The following is a 16485-nucleotide window of genomic DNA, read 5'->3' as shown; positions in this document are numbered from 1 at the left end:
AAGTGAATCCTTTTGTATCTCAGGTACCTGATTAGATACCCCTTTCATCCCACAGTGGGTGCTCTCTTTTGAAAAAGCCCAAGGTTAAGGAGAAGCTGAAGCATTTTTTCCAAAACCCATTGAGGTAATGCATCTAAAGGGTGGGCTTTGGGGCAATGGTAAAGGTTGTTCCATTGTGATCAAGTGGTCACGATGAAAGAAGGGGCAAGGCTGTCTACAATATGATCCTCCCCAGATCTCGGAGTAGTGGGAGCCTCTGGAAAGGGGCTCTCGCGTAGAATCCCAACATATCGGTAGATGTACTTAAGAGGAAAGGAAATAGGGTTTGACATAATGCTAGAAACCTGAGGAAACCCCCACGGACCATCCAAAGGACGGCAGGAACGACCATAGAGAGAAAAACATTGTTTTCTATATTTCTCGTTCTTTTAGACTGCATTCAATATGCATTTTTGGAACTCATTCTACATGGAAAATGCATTCTGAATTGTTTTTATCACCTCCAAATGCATTACAAAACACGGATTTTGATCCTCTGTGGCCTGTTGCGCTCAACTCATAGGCCAACGTGTGGATTTGATGTCAATCTAATGGTTGGTAGATGAGTTTAAAATTCAAAATTACCTTTTAAAATTCAAAAAATGTCAGGCCGGACATTGTCTACCAACCATTGGATTTGCATCAAATCCATGTGGCGGATTGTGAGTTGAGGGCAACACAATGGCTGCTCAACCCCAGCCACAGAGGACCCAAATCCATCAAATACAGATTTAATTTTGTGAATTTAATGATCGTTTTTTGTTTTCATAATTTAAACACAACAAGAAATAGAATTAAACTTGCACAATTCCCATATGAGTTTATCGGTTAAGTTAATAAGCTTTATGCCTATAGGCTTAAATTATGGACAAAAAAATGCTCTTTTGAGTTTATCAGTTATGTTAATAACTCTTATCTTTAAGTTTAAATTATGGAAAAAAGTGATGTTAAAGGGTATTTTATAAAATTTAATTTTATTTCTTGTTGGGGGACGGGTACTAACTAATTTGAGGATTAGATAAATCTTTTCATAATCTATATTTGTGAATGTAAAATAAATTTTAAATATATTTATCTTGTAATTATTTTTTTAATCTCGTAGATCTAAGAAATTTTTCCTTTTCTTGGGGATATTTATCCTCTTTGATATTTCTTTATATTGAAGAGTTTGTGCTGCAAGGTAAAAGAATCTAAGGGTTTTCAACATGGTCTTTCCATCGCCCACGATAAGTATAGGATGCCAAAAAGTCCAAAATTTATCTATGGAGGGCATGGATTGAGGTATTGGTATCAGATCGACTGGATCGGATCGATATCGATCAAGGTCGACATCGTTACTTGGTTGATCCTAAAGCAGGCATCGGTTTTGGATCAAGGCTAAAATCATCATAAAAAAAAACTTAATTTTTAATGAAAAATAAGGATAAAATTGAGATCAATCCCCAATAGAGAGATGTTCATTTTTTCAACATTTTCTCCAACTGTTTACGGTACAAACCAATCTGTACAATGGTTGGATTCCATGTAATAAAACTGGAATATGTTCTCTAGAAGAAGATGTACCAAATAAATTCGGTTCTTGAATACAATATCCCAGATTCCTAGTGCCTCTAATTGGTCCCCTCCCTTTTTTGTCCAAAAGCGAGCTTCTGGACATCAAAAAACAAGAGGCCTCAGAAACTTGCCCAAACCATGCACTTACTACGGGGTTTCCCCTTACAATTATTATTGGACTTTTAGACATGTTAAAGACTCTTAATTGAGTTTCACAAATTGTTAGATAAAATTGGTTTCTCTCAAATGAAATTCTTATTTACTTACTTAAGTTGTGTTTGCTATGCATTCTTGTTCCATTTCATATTTTCGGACGATAAAAATAACTATTTTTGTCATCTAAGAGTGCGAAATCAACCGAAAATGCATGCCAAACGCTGCCTTAGAAACTCTGTACAAGCTGGTTAGTTACTTTGACGGGTTGGTATTTTGCCAATTTGACATTTCTATAAGAGTTCCCTAATTGCATGGGAAGCAAAAAGGAAGGTAAGTGTTATCAAATCAATATTATAGTGAAAATTTTTGTAATCTTTGCATTACTCTCATGGTTTTAGGTATGGTTATTGGATTGGTTGACATTGATATCGATAATTGGTCAATACCAAATCGGTTATACGATACAAATGGAGGGAAAAGTAAAAATTGTACAGTATTATTATCTTTGACGGCAAAACTGCCTGATATGTATCAGATATGACATCAATTTCGGAATTGGCCCGTATCCATTTTGATACCATGAATTAAAACCATAAGGATAGTCACATGATGGTGAAACTAATTTAAGAACATTTTTCTTTTAGCTAATAAATTTAGGGAAAAATAACTGTATGGGAATCTATGCCCTAGACCCAGACACATGGGAGTAAAATGACCACCCTGTCCATGAAATGTGTCAATGATGTCCCACTTGATGCCCTTGTGCACTCTTCCATTGGCCCTCACACGCACGCAAGAGCTGTCCCCCTAAATTTTATTTTATTTTGAAATTAAATTCCTTTGATTTGAAAATAAAATAAATATTAATTATTCCCACTAAATAAATTCAAAACTTATTTTTCTTTCCGTTGCCACTTGCCACCACGATATTTTGTATATTGACAATCATGTCCCCATTCTCGTTACTCCTCTAGCTTGAAATGGAACCGCTTTTTTACTGCCCATCTATGAATCTATTGTTTACGGAAAAAAAAATAAAAAATCTATGGATCTATTTACAAAAATAAAAAAACAAAACTATGAATCTAACATACAGAGAGCGAGTGAGGATACCAACTTATGAAAATACAAAATCTAGGGTCATAAGCGGAATAAAAGTTGCCTTTTATCTCTAGCCAATCCAGATCCCACCCGTCAGATTTTCCCGTAAAAGACAACTGCACAACGATGAAAACATCTCACGGGTTCAGCTTTGGAAAGTATAGTCGATCATTTTCGGCCCTCTTCACACTTCATCTCTATTTCTCACTCTCTGCTCTGCAATAACAATGGCGACAAAGATTTCTGTAACCCCTTCCATACCCCTTCTCCATCTCCTCCTCCTCCTCCTCCTCCTCTGTAATTCTTCCTCCTTTGCAGGTCCCATCAAGACAGTAGTGGTTTTAGTAATGGAGAACCGTTCCTTCGACCACATGCTCGGATGGATGAAACAGACAAACCCTGAAATCAACGGTGTCAACGGCACAGAATCAAACCCTCTCTCCACCGCCGATCCAAACTCCAATCTCATTTTCTTCAACGATCAATCCCATTTCATCGACCCAGATCCCGGTCACTCCTTCCAAGCTATTCTCGAACAGATCTTCGGCTCAAACGCCACAAACATCACCACTACCACTACTCTTCCATCCATGAACGGTTTCGCCCAACAAGCATTCGCCATGACCGGTTCTCTCAACATGACCCAAACCGTCATGTCCGGTTTCCAACCTGAACGGGTCCCTGTCTACAAAGCCCTCGCCTCAGAATTCGCCGTCTTCGACCGGTGGTTCGCTGCGGTACCTGCGTCAACCCAACCGAACAGGCTCTATGTGCACTCTGCAACCTCTCACGGCGCCACCAGCAACGACGGATTTCTTCTCTCTCTGGGTTACCCACAAAGAACCATCTTCGAGAACCTGGACCAGGCCGGGTTCAGTTTCGGGATTTACTATCAAAACCTTCCGACGACGTTGTTTTATCGGAATCTGAGGAAGCTGAAGTACGCGATGAAGTTTCGACCGTACGATCTGTTCTTTAAGAGAGATGCGAAGGAGGGGAGATTGCCGAATTATGTTGTGGTGGAACAGCGGTACTTTGATACGATACTGTGGCCGGCGAACGATGATCATCCGTCGCATGATGTGTATGATGGGCAGATGTTGGTGAAGGAAGTTTATGAGGCTTTGAGGACGGGCCCACAGTGGAATGAGACAATGCTTGTGATAACGTATGATGAGCATGGTGGGTTCTATGATCATGTGGCTACGCCGGTGAGTGGTGTCCCGAGTCCGGATGCTGTGGTTGGGCCTGAACCGTTCTTCTTTGGGTTTGACCGGTTGGGTGTTAGGGTTCCAACCATTGTCGTCTCCCCTTGGATCAACAAGGGTACTGGTAAGTCACACAAATCTCACCCTCCCTCTCTTTCTCTCTCACACCCAGTTTTCTTTTTCCTTATTTGGGTTTAATTGGAAAATTAATTTAGGGATTTTGGTTTGATGATAATGCAGTGGTTCATGGGCCCAATGGGTCACCCTTCCCCACATCAGAGTTCGAGCATTCATCCATACCTGCGACTGTGAAGAAGCTCTTCAACCTCTCTTCACCATTCTTGACGAGGAGGGATGAATGGGCTGGCACATTTGAAGGAATACTTCAGGGCAGGGCCGAGCCTAGAACTGATTGTCCAGGTTTGATATTCTCTTCTTCTATTCCTAATTGGTAATATCTTCAACTTTCATAGTTTTCATGGACTGTGATTGGATTATGTTAAATCCCTATTTTACTCAATTGTGATTGGATATGTTCCGTTGATGGGCCTATGTGCGTGACTAGGGACTAATATGGCCGAAGGTCCAGACACCGTCGTTTGCCAAAGGGGTACGTTTACCTCATATTTGAAACTTGATGTTTGGGGTGCCCTAGCCTAGATACCAGAACAACCCATATAAGTACATAACCAAATGACCTTAAGTTTCTATATCTCTTGAAAGATACCAATTAGAATGATATGATTCAACTATCATGATTGAGTTTTTGTTCTTAAATATTTGAGTTGGATCACGGTTGTTCATTTAACATTTTAAAGCATGATAAACGCTAAACTATTGAGGCGTGGTGTCTTGCCTTCTGATGATTGGACTATTTTTTGGAGCCTCCGTTGCGGCACTGCTTTGTGTAACTTCGTCTCTGTTATTGTTGTCATGTTTTCGTAGTTGCTTGAGGTATTTAGGGTTAAGGATTGTAACAGAGGCCTGAGCCAAAAACACTCTGTATTCCTTTTTACTTCATCGATCAAAGAAAAAAAACATCATCCCCGTAGATGTAGGTACATTGGCTGAACCACGTAAATCGTTTTGTTTGTGTGTGTGTTCTTCCATTATTGCGATCGTTTGTAGGTTCCGCAGAACAACATAAACTTCCCTAGATCAACGGTTATGATCATTGACGATATCATTGACGATATGACCAGATGCTTCTAATGATCTAATTATAGATTGGACTATCCTACCATATTTATCTAGATTTAACATTCTAAACAAGGATCGTGATCAAAACCAAAGGCTGATAATTTCGAAAGCTGAACCCGATTCCAGCTGATTCGAATCGACCGATCCATGTACGGAATCTACAATTAGTGCAGATTATGCCCGATTTCTAATCTTTTCAGGCTGATTCTGATCCCATCCGAATCCAGATTCCGAATTTTGGTCCGAACATAGTCTTAATTTACATTATTTTAGTTTGTGTATCGATATTATAATACCACTAATATTAATTGGTGCAACAGTGGAATTGCCAACTCCAGTGAAGCTAAGGAAGGGTGAAGCCAAAGAAGATGCAAAGCTGAGTGAATTCCAAAAGGAACTAATCCATCTTGCGGCTGTGCTGAAAGGAGATCACCTCTTAACCACTTACCCTAAAAAGATTGGGAAGCAAATGACTGTCAAAGAGGGTAAACAATATGTTGAAGATGCTGTCAATCGTTTCTTTGAAGCAGTGCATTCTGCAAAGAGAATGGGTGTGGATGAAGAACAGATTGTCAAGATGAGACCCTCTCTCACCACAAGATCATCATCTTCTTCAAAACCCATCATACACCACCCATAAAGAAAAAGATTCTACTTAATACATTCACCAAACTGTAAATCTTGGTAATATATAGGCCCGATTCTAATCGATTCCGGTTGAATCCATATCAAAATCGTCTGAGGACAATTCCGATGCCGGTTCGGCTCACTTGGACCTTGTATCAGATACATTTCATCTTGTGAGGTGGTGAAAATGCCATAAATTGAGTTAGAAAGGTGTTTTTGAAGATCATTGAAAGATCAGCTACTTAGAGGATGGAAACAAATTTTAGCTGATTTTTCATTTGAAAACATAGGAAGGCTTGCCAATACAGAAGAGTTGAATAGGCCCACACCATCTCATCAGACACTTGGGCTTCAATTCTATATTATTTATTGGTGAAATATAATTGTGGGTGATAAGACCTAAAACCTAATCAATTTGATTTTAATAATATGTTCTTATTTTTGGCCTGATTTTGATTTCTACATTATATATCTTAAATCGAATATAAAACTACACCCCGACAAAGCTTACATCCAATTGCCTATGTGAAATCTTTAACATCCTACGAATCAAGTCGAGGATTAAACTAACTAGATGAATTATTTTACAAATAGATTTGGTCGGGGGGCGCCAGGCCCGTGCAGTAGTGCAACGCATGGGCGACGCATGAGAACCCCGGTAGCAAGCTACCGTGTTGGGCTCTCCCCCAAAGAAAAATTAAGTTAATATCATGTGAGCCGATGGCCCACGTATCAGATATTAAACTGATAAGAACAGATACTACACTTGATCTTAGCCAAAAGGCCGAGAAAGGTATGCTTATTTTGCCTTCTTTGTGTTCATTTTATATGCCACCCCTTTTGTGCTACCTTTCCATTCTTCCGATGTGGGATTAAACTTCCACGGGCCTGAGCATGGTGGTATGGGTCACTGGAGATGTAAGCCCAAATCCAACCTGTTTTGCATCCATCATAATTGGTAGGGGATCGAGTTTCCCTCCATCCACGGTGAATGGGATCTCATTCACTGGAAGGCGGGAGAGAGCGGGAGAGTAGGGGAAAGGATATTGAGAAGGTATTTTAAAACATACTAAAATCCTAGGAGAGGTTTGTGAACCCTAGGATGATGGGTGAATTGTCCTCTATGGGTGGAGGGAAACTTAATCCTAAAAGGCACATGGGTTATGATATTCAGACTTGGATTAAGTTTTCCTTCACCCGTATGATATGATGTGGGTCTATCATTAACTCCACCTACTATTGTATGAGGTTGAAATACTTATTCACACTCGAATCGTAGGGTTAGATCCCATTGTTGAAGAGATTCTCTCCATCAGATTTATAACTCCGGTAAGGTGGGCCTTGCTGGCTCAGATGCAAAAGAAGGCCCAAAGATGAATTTAAAATGTTTTCATAACAAATTATCAGCCAAACCTAAAGGTTGGGGACACCACCGGAGTACCATAAGCTAGCACCCATTCTTTCTCTCGTTGAAATGACTACCCATATCCCTCTCTCCATTGGTATTGCTCGCTAGATTACCGCACACGGACAGTGTGCGTGTGCCTATCCCTCTCCCATAATAGCGGAATGTGGATTCTGCGTGGCCAAGGGCATATTTTAGCCACATGAAAGGTCGGTTGGGGCCCAAAGTTGCACTGGGAGGCAGAGTGGCTCTCCTTTGCGCAGATGTCAATTTTGGGCCTAAATGACTCTTCTATGGGATCAAAATTTAGAAGATAAGTGGATCAAAAACATTTATGGCCAAATGATTTTTAAGTATTGAAAAACCACGAAAAATGTGTAATACACCATATGTTTCTATAATGTTACAAAAAATTATTTGAACAAGTTGGGTCTATTTGTTAGTGAATAACAAAGACCGTTGGAAAACAAGTGAAGAATGCTGTTACTTGGTGGGTTATATGAGAGAAAGGGTTTGCACTATGACGCATAGAAACACTTCTCTTTAATATTTTATGGGGAAAGTTTTCACACACGGTCGTGTCCCCTCTGATAAAGAGTTGAAAAGTCATAAACCCCCACCCATTAATTAATGTCTTGAAACTCCAACCAATCACATACACGACTTACTCAGCCATGTATGAAAACTTTCCCCATACTTTATTGTAAAATATTTCTAATAATAGATATAAATGGAATCTCGAGATTATGCACTAATTTTTTTATTATGTAAGACGATAAAAAGTATAAATGATCTAATTATATGAATATTTAGGAAATTGTTAGAATTGGTCATATGTCAAATTTTAGATTCACATTCAATCATTTAGCCTCCATGTAATGATGTATGCTCTTACGCATTTTCTTGGTGGTCTGTGTGCCCTCCCTCTTTGGTAGTCCTGAATTTTTAATGCTTTTTCAACAACTTGGCAAACTCAATCTTAGGTTGAAACTTGGCATGTGAGTGGATGATCTTGTGTTTGCTAGACCACAAAATTTCAACCCTATCTAATACGGTGTGCGGCTATGATTTATGCCTTTCAAATCTATCTAAACATATTTATGGGGTCAAAACAACATTATACGAGCTGGTTTGCCCGAGAGGTTAAGGGCGAAGACTTAAGATCTTCTGCACATAAGTGCGCATGGGTTCGAACCCCATAGCCAGCATAATACAAGTCAATTTAAATCTCCATGACCGAGTTACATGAAATTTTTTATTACATTGTATTTGCCCTTATACTCTGATTTATACTAAAATAAGTAATATGCTGCACCATATCTCAATGATAGGATCCGAAGTAATTAAACATCAAACACAAACGCAATTAAAATATTGAATGTACCCTAGATTAGCTTCTACTTCAGTGGCATATATGCGGATAGACAATTGGATCTCAAGAGCTGGATTCTCACATCCCCATCCTTCTTGAAATAATAGTAATATAATAACAAGTGTGACCCATGCGCCTTGCCTTTTTGTCCCCACCCTAAGTGTGTCATTGTGTGGCCTGTGTGGGGCTTAGCACCAAAATAATAATAATAAATCAATACTATTCATTTTCTTTTTGGTGGGGGAGGGGGCTTGCGTTATGAGTTCGGTTCCTCCCCTTTGCACATATCAATAGATGAACGTACAAGTGAGAGTCAATCATATTTTAATTTTGTTTTTATAGAAATCCCTTCTCCTCTTGTTGGCCAAAAATAAGATAGGCGGTTGTTGGCTCGCACATGTACGTTCACCTGTTGATACATGCAGATGATCCATTCTCTTGGGTTATGGAACTTATACTCCTAATTCTAAAGGATACTGAAATCCTTTTTCTTTGGGGGGAGGAGGTAAAATGTATAGGCTAGATCACTTGAAATAAATTCATATCACATTGAAATTGACAAAATATATGGAGAAGATACCCAAATCCATTTTTAGTGAAAAAGGTTCTAGTATAACACTTTTAATAAGTTGATGTCCTAATTCAATCTTAAGCTAATCTTCCAGTCCATTCTTGAATCCTTCCACCCCTTTTTAAAGGTCAATTACCCAAAAGCATCCAATGAATGGGACTCTGGGAGAGATGCCAATCAATCCAAATAAACAAACGCAGTGCAAGAAATGACAAAAACTACAACAAAACCACACACCCCTTATAATCTTCCATTCCCACCGACAAAACATCCTCAAAACCACACAAACAACAACAAATGCTCACAAGCTTCACAGTCTCTCTCTCTCTCTCCCTCTATGTGTCTCTTTCAAAGTTTCAATTAATGAGTACAGGGTTCACGTGCCACACCCAACCTCGAGTTTGGCACATCGTAAAGCAACCTGTGATTCTGCTGCTGCATGTTCGCTATCACATTCAGCACCGAATTCACATTATCCGGCGAAGCTGCCATGGCCAAGCATGTTATACTCCCTGCCGTACTATGTATCAAAAAGTTCTCCTGCGGCAAAGTCACGTTCATCCCCGTAAAATGCAGCGTTATGGTCGGCGACACCACCGTCTGCATATAACAGGTATCGAACCCACCCAACGATGACACCGGTCCGGCCTTGATCCTCCGCCGGAACTCGTCTCTTACGGCAATGTAGGCTGGTTGGACCAACCGAGTGAAGACCGTGCCCGAGTCGAATATGGTTCCGGCACCGGTTGTTGGATTGAAAGCTAGTGCGCTCGGCGGGATGTTGACTAGCCGGCGACCGACGCTGATTCCGTTCATGTTGACATAGTAGAGGGAGGACCTTCTTGGGTTAGTGAGGAGTGGGGTGAATTTGATTCGTATTGGTTGAGCTACTGGTCCGAGCCGGAGTGAACCGGAGAAATTAGCGGACCGGAAGTCGGGCAAGCAGTAGGAGAAGGTTGACTGGTAGAGGGACTGGGATTGGGAGAGAAGTGACATGGGGCCCCGACCAAGTCCGAGTAAGCCCTGAGGGGGTACCGAGTTTCCGGTAGCTGCTTTAATGCAACCGAAGGCGTAGTTGGGGATAGGATCGGTGGCAAGGACTAGCCTGTCTTGTGATATGGTGGCGGCGACGGTGGAGGAGCCGTAGGTTAGATTGAATGAGCAGGCGGCACCATCGCAAGTCGGGTTTGGGACCTGCGTGCATTGCGGGGCGGAGCACCCGACTGGCTTATAAGTTGTTGACTTGGTGGGATTGAAGACGACGGAAGAGCATCCTACACAGCCGGTGCAGGGGATCCAAGCAACATCACTGCTGGTATCCAAGGCCATAAACATGGGCTGGGCCGGTGTGCCAAATCTGACCCGGACAATGTAGGTTGGGCTCTGGATAACCTGCCGGCCGGAGGCAATCGGAACAATTGATCTACGAGCGACGAGGCTAGATAGATAGAGAAGACGGGCATCGTCTTTTGCAGCCAAGTCAAGGATAGATTGTTCCCAAGAGAGGGCTTTCTTGGGGCGGAAAGGTGAGCAAGGGCTGTAGACATGCATGACTTCAAGAGTGGAGCCTTCATTGTTGGAGGAGCCACAACTGAGGGTGGATCCTTGAGAAGGGCAGAGGCAGCGAAGGGCTAAGAGTGATAGGGAGAGGACTAGCAGAGGGAGTGGTGGTGTTGTCCTCATGGCTTGGGGACTTGGGGGGGGGAAGCGAGAGAGAGAGAGAGGAGAAGTGTGGTGAGGGAGTGTTTGGAGAAGTGTGTACTTATAGTGGGTGATGGTGAGGGAACGAAATGAAATAGTAGTAGAGAGTAGTGGAGAGAATAGCTAACACTTTGAGTCACAGACTGTATTCCATTTGTTTGCTTTTGCAGGAAGTCTATGAGACCCTCATGGGGTTGTCCCCACCTTTTTATGGGGTATGAATTTTTATTTTTTTTAAATAAAAAAATATTTTAGGGTTTGGGGGTAAAGGGACTGTAGAATGGTATGGGCTTTTGAGAATTTGGCAATTGCTTTATAATGATAGGAGGACTAGGATCTGGCACTGGAATAATAATTATAGGGGGATGAATAGGGTTAATGCCACTTTATATAATTAATGTCTTTTTGGGAACTAAAATGTATCATAACTTGCAATCATAATTGAATATAGCTAAAATCCCAGAGTCATCTTGACTACTAGTCAGTCAATAATCCCTCCTTTTAACCTAATACGCATGGTGAATTAAAATAGAGTTGTAGACGCGTATGAAGATGATGATTTTGTAACTTTATTTCATTTTCATTTTTCAAGAAGCAAATATATATATATATATTGTTAGTGTAGTGGGATGGTAACCCCACAGCACACTTGTGACTTGTGAGTAAGATTAATTAATGGAATATCTAACTCTACTTTGTCTCTAATACGGGAGCATGTGCATCACAGTGGGATCTACTGTACGGTTTAAACATCCCCAAAGTCCACAGCTTTTCTTTCTAAAAGGGTGTATGGAATCCGAAGGCAACAGTTTTTTTTCTTTCTGAACCAGTGTAAGGAAAAGTTTAGATTTAATGACACCTTGTGATAGCCTTGATGTGTATGAGACCTTTTTTTTTTTTGGTATTCGCATTAATGGATTATAGGTATTTTTCCTTTTTTGGTGTAAGGATTATGGGTATTCAAAATAGACTTAAAAGAGTCAATAGTGTCATACCATCTTCCATTGATATTATTTCTATTTAGGGAAACAGTTTTTTGTATGGGAGTGTGGTCTACGCCAGCATTCCCATGTGTCTATCTCTCTCCTCCTTAAAATAGGGGGTTAAAAGTGTCTTTTCACATTGGGAAGAAAGAGATGGACTCATGGGAGTGTTGGCGTAGGCCACACTCCCGAACAGAGAACTTTTTCCCTTCTATTTATTACCGATTCTTAAGTAATGTAATCCTTGACTCCAAGATTGTACAATAGCTATAATATATGAAGGTGATGCAGCAATTTTGTTTATTTAATTAAAAGGGGAAGAATTCTCTGTGGGGAGAACTTGGCTCCTGTGTATATGGGGGGCCAATGGGAGCATGCACGAAGGCATCATCAAGGCGATCATTATTGCTTTTCATGGAGGGGGGTGAGCCAGTCATTTTGCCTCCTTTGTGTTTGGATGCAGGACGCACACTCTTCCACAAAATTTTTTTTCCTTAGTTAAAGCACCACAAATTTTAAGGATGCTTCATAGAAGGAGACTCATTCACTACTTTGGTTGAATCTTCTCTGGAAACGAAGGACGACAAGACAATTCAATTATCCTATAAACAATGCAAAAGCACTGTCTGTGTGTGAAAGAGAGAAAGAGATTGTAGGGGTTTAACACGAAAGGAATCGATCTCATATCTGATGTCAATAGCCCGATATAAAAGTTTATACGTATTTGAATACCCTATTTTTAGCAGTAAACCTTTAAGAATGAGTTCTACCGAGTTCCCAACAAATGACATCAAAACTCACACATAGTAACTTCAATATGCTTTCGAAGATGAAAATATTCTTAATTTTTTTCTATATGATGCAAACATGATTTGTCATTTAGATAGGAGTATGTTTCGGGGCTTGAAAAAGATGCTGAAGTAGAAGAGAGGATATTCTATTCTATCCTATTCTATTTGAGAATAAACTTTTATTTTTTTAATGAGAGAATAAATCTATCAATTAAAAGGAAGAAGTATTGTGGTCTGATGACAGATGAATGAAGGGTGTTAATATCTCAACACTCTCATCACATTAACTCTTGCATCACTCACTACTATTATTAGCATTAACTATTTAATAACCAGTTTGCAGATCTTAGTGGGTTAATATCATTGTAGGCCCACCTTCAATAAATAAAATATAAATTAAAGAAGATTCTACCTTGTTTTCTTTAAAAAATATATATATATATATTTTTTTTTTTTAATCTAATAAAATTTTCTTTTACTTTCTAAAATATTTCTGAAAAAAATTGTACTTTAAAGACAAACGGACCTACAGACCTTACCAGTAGAACCCATTGGCAACTTCCAATAGCATAACGTCATGACTCACCCAAAGATTTCTCTGAAATAATATGTGCTTACGAATTTTGGTTATATATGTTGCTATGGGTTAGAGGAAGGTCAAAATGACAAAATCTTAAAATAGCTCCCAGCAATAATTCAAAACCTTTGCATCTTTGAAGACCAATGATCAAAGGGTAAGCAAGGTGAATCTGTTTATATTATGCATATTAAATTTTGGGGAACAGATGCTGATTGGTTGTGTAACCCTTGCATCAACATTTGGGTCATTGAGAGCAAGCATGAACATCTGTTTCAATGGAATTTTTTATTTCATAGGGGTGGATTGATAAATTCGAGTGCTCCTTTAAGAAATTAATCTCTCTCTCTCTCTCTCAATTTTATAATATATATGAGAGAAATAATGCTACTTGGTCGTGTGCGGTGCATAGTCCCTGCACCAAACACAGGGCTGTGCAAAATGACTGCCACGCCCCAATGAAAAGATGAAAATCTCTAAGGACATGGTGGTTATTTTGCATAAGCTTATGTCTGGACACAAAGGACGGGTACCGCACGCGATCAAATAGCGTTCTCTTTCTCAATATATATATTATAGGATTTTTAAATTTCAAGAGAAGTTATTTGGTTGAATTTTTTATTCGAGTTGGGTTTAACTGTAAAAGATATTAAAGACAAAATATGCTGTTTGATCATGTGGCTCTTACACTTAGACATAAGAGCATATGAACTTACTATGTATCAAAATGTTTCAATTAATGAGTACAGGGTTCAGGTGCCACACCCAACCTCGAGTTTGGCACATCGTAAAGCAACCTGTGATTCTGCTGCTGCATGTTCGCTATCACATTCAGCACCGAATTCACGTTATTCGGCGAAGCTGCCATGGCCAAGCATGTTATACTCCCTGCCGTACTATGTATCAAAAAGTTCTCCTGCGGCAAAGTCACGTTCATCCCCGTAAAATGCAGCGTCATGGTCGGCGACACCACCGTCTGCATATAACAGGTATCGAACCCACCCAACGATGACACCGGTCCGGCCTTGATCCTCCGCCGGAACTCGTCTCTTACGGCAATGTAGGCCGGTTGGACTAGCCGAGTGAAGACCGTGCCCGAGTCGAAGATGGTTCCGGCACCGGTTGTCGGATTGAAAGCTAGTGCGCTAGGCGGGATGTTGACTAGCCGTCGACAGACGCTGATTCCGATCATGTTGACGTAGTAGAGGGAGGACCTTCTTGGGTTATTGAGGAGTGGGGTGAATTGATTCGTATTGGTTGAGCTATTGGTCCGAGTATGAGTGAACCGGAGAAGTTAGCGGACCGGAAATCGGGCGAGCAGTAGGAGAAGGTTGACTGGTAGAGGGACTTGGATTGGGAGAGTAGTGACATGGGGCCCCGACCGAGTCCGAGTAAGCCCTGAGGGGGTACCGATATTCCGGTGGCTGCTTTAATGCAACCGAAGGCGTAGTCGGGGATAGGATCAGTGGCGAGGACTAGCCTGTCTTGTGAGACGGTGGCGGCGATGGTGGAGGAGCCGTAGGTTAGATTGAATGAACAGGCTGCACCACCGCAAGTCGGGTTTGGGACCTGCGTGCATTGCGGGGCGGAGCACCCGACTGGCTTATAAGTTGTTGACTTGGTTGGGGTTGAAGACGACAGAAGAGCATCCTACACAGCCGGTGCAGGGGATCCAAGCAACATCACTGCTGGTATCCAAGGCCATAAACATGGGCTGGGCCGGTGTGCCAAACCTGACCCGGACAATGTAGGTTGGGCTCTGGATAACCTGCCGGCCAGAGGCAATCGGAACAATTGATCTGCGAGCGACGAGGCTAGATAGATAGAGAAGACGGGCATCGTCTTTTGCAGCCAAGTCAATGATAGATTGTTCCCAAGAGAGGGCTTTCTTGGAGCGGAAAGGTGAGCAGGGGCTGTAGACATGCATGACTTCAAGGGTGGAGCCTGGAAGGTTGGAGGAACCACAACTGAGGGTGGATCCTTGAGAGAAGGGCAGAGGCAGAGAAGGGCTAAGAGTGATAGGGAGGCGACTAGCAGAGGGAGTGGTGGTGTTGTCCCCATGGGTTGGGGACTTGGGGGAGGGAAGCGAGAGAGTGAGAGAGGAGAAGTGTGGTGAGGGAGTGTTTGGAGAAGTGTGTACTTATGGTGGGTGATGGTGAGAGAACGAAATGAAATAGTAGTAGAGAGTAGTGGAGAGAATATATAACACTTTGAGTCACAGACTGTATTCCTTTTGTTTGCTTTTGCAGGAAGTCTATGAGACCCTGATGGGGTTGTGTTTAGATCCTATTTTCGGTCTATTTCGGTCAATAGTCAAATTGATCAAAATTTATTTATGTAAAGACTGACTTGTTAGTAAATGACTGGAAAACAGTCAGAAGCAGTCAGATTGAAAACAGTAAAAAACAATCAATGACCGAAAACGCTAAAAAACAATCAATGATCGAAAACGGTCAAAAACGGTCAATGAACGAAAACGATAAAAAAAAAAAGGTCAATCGGTCAGAAACGGTCAATGACTGAAAATGGTTAGTCGATCAAAAAACGGTCAATGATAGATAAACGGTCAGTGATCGACGAACGGTCAGCAAGGTGGTTACAATCAACTCTCAAAGAAGTGGGTAGTTGTGAAACTACCTAGTATGCCATGAAATGGGTTCCTTTGAATTTGAAAAAACAAAGTGGGAAGGTGGTGAAGGAGGTTATGTGCAATTACGTAATCATTTACAATTGTTCAAATTTAAATTCAAATGTGAAGTGATGGAGATGAGAAGTTACTTAACCACCTAATGACTACAAGGGATTGCCAACCACAACTATATAAGTGATGATGGCGATGAAGAAGGGATCCACAAATTAGTTAAACAATTTGCAATTTTCTTTTATCTTAAAAAATGGTTCCTGTTCTTTTCCTCAAAAGAACCTGTTGAGGTTACTCTTCAACAGTACTATGTTCTTAGTCAAATTGAAGATCTCTGCAGTCCTTCATTTTACCAAAGATGTATCTGGAGAAAAAATTAATTTGATTATTTCTTTTTCTTGTTCTTGGCATTGCAATTTTTGCATTTCTTTTGAAAAGTCTTTGGATTACCAAGACATTGGTAGAACCCACTCTTTTCAAGTCACTTTATGAAATAGTTTTCACATCCAACAACGGTTTTTAGATCGAAGGAATTTGGGGGAAACTGGTTGTCCCGAGT

The 16485-nt window shown here is 40.8% G+C and overlaps 2 protein-coding genes, 2 non-coding genes and 1 pseudogene across 4 annotated transcripts; 2 read left to right on the top strand and 3 right to left on the bottom strand.

Annotated features, from left to right (window-relative positions):
* The first annotated feature begins 3029 nt into the window (after positions 1 to 3029).
* Positions 3030 to 5906, top strand: LOC122666702 (non-specific phospholipase C2-like). Its single transcript, XM_043862751.1, has 3 exons — positions 3030 to 4182; positions 4299 to 4478; positions 5579 to 5906. The coding sequence occupies exons 1-3, from the start codon at positions 3078 to 3080 to the stop codon at positions 5896 to 5898; spliced, it is 1605 nt and encodes a 534-aa protein (XP_043718686.1). The 5' UTR covers positions 3030 to 3077; the 3' UTR covers positions 5899 to 5906.
* Positions 5907 to 6485: 579 nt separating this feature from the next.
* On the bottom strand, positions 6486 to 6682 carry LOC122670214. Its single transcript, XR_006334188.1, has one exon. It is a non-coding gene; the product is annotated as a U2 spliceosomal RNA (small nuclear RNA).
* A 1733-nt stretch (positions 6683 to 8415) lies between these two features.
* Positions 8416 to 8498, top strand: TRNAL-UAA. Its single transcript has one exon. It is a non-coding gene; the product is annotated as a tRNA-Leu (tRNA).
* A 1018-nt stretch (positions 8499 to 9516) lies between these two features.
* On the bottom strand, positions 9517 to 10931 carry LOC122668968 (aspartyl protease AED3-like). The gene is made up of 2 exons (XM_043865571.1): positions 9595 to 10931; positions 9517 to 9562 (listed from the first exon to the last, which is right to left on the bottom strand). Coding segments are annotated over exons 1-2 (1323 nt in total). The 5' UTR covers positions 10917 to 10931; the 3' UTR covers positions 9517 to 9561.
* Positions 10932 to 13624: 2693 nt separating this feature from the next.
* LOC122668969 lies at positions 13625 to 15337 on the bottom strand (annotated as a pseudogene).
* Between the last annotated feature and the right edge of the window lie 1148 nt (positions 15338 to 16485).

Source organism: Telopea speciosissima, chromosome 7 (genome assembly GCF_018873765.1).
Source record: "Telopea speciosissima isolate NSW1024214 ecotype Mountain lineage chromosome 7, Tspe_v1, whole genome shotgun sequence".
NCBI classification, from domain to species: domain Eukaryota; kingdom Viridiplantae; phylum Streptophyta; class Magnoliopsida; order Proteales; family Proteaceae; genus Telopea; species Telopea speciosissima.
This window is presented reverse-complemented; position numbering and strand designations above follow the sequence as displayed.

Excerpts from the sequence above, each read along its gene's own strand:
- LOC122666702 (XM_043862751.1), top strand. The coding sequence starts at position 3,078 with ATGGCGACAAAGATTTCTGTAACCCCTTCCATACCCCTTCTCCATCTC. Across the intron at positions 4,183-4,298 it reads TTGGATCAACAAGGGTACTG|TGGTTCATGGGCCCAATGGG; the intron begins GTAAGTCACACA and ends ATGATAATGCAG. Across the intron at positions 4,479-5,578 it reads GCCTAGAACTGATTGTCCAG|TGGAATTGCCAACTCCAGTG; the intron begins GTTTGATATTCT and ends TTGGTGCAACAG.
- LOC122668968 (XM_043865571.1), bottom strand. The coding sequence starts at position 10,916 with ATGAGGACAACACCACCACTCCCTCTGCTAGTCCTCTCCCTATCACTC.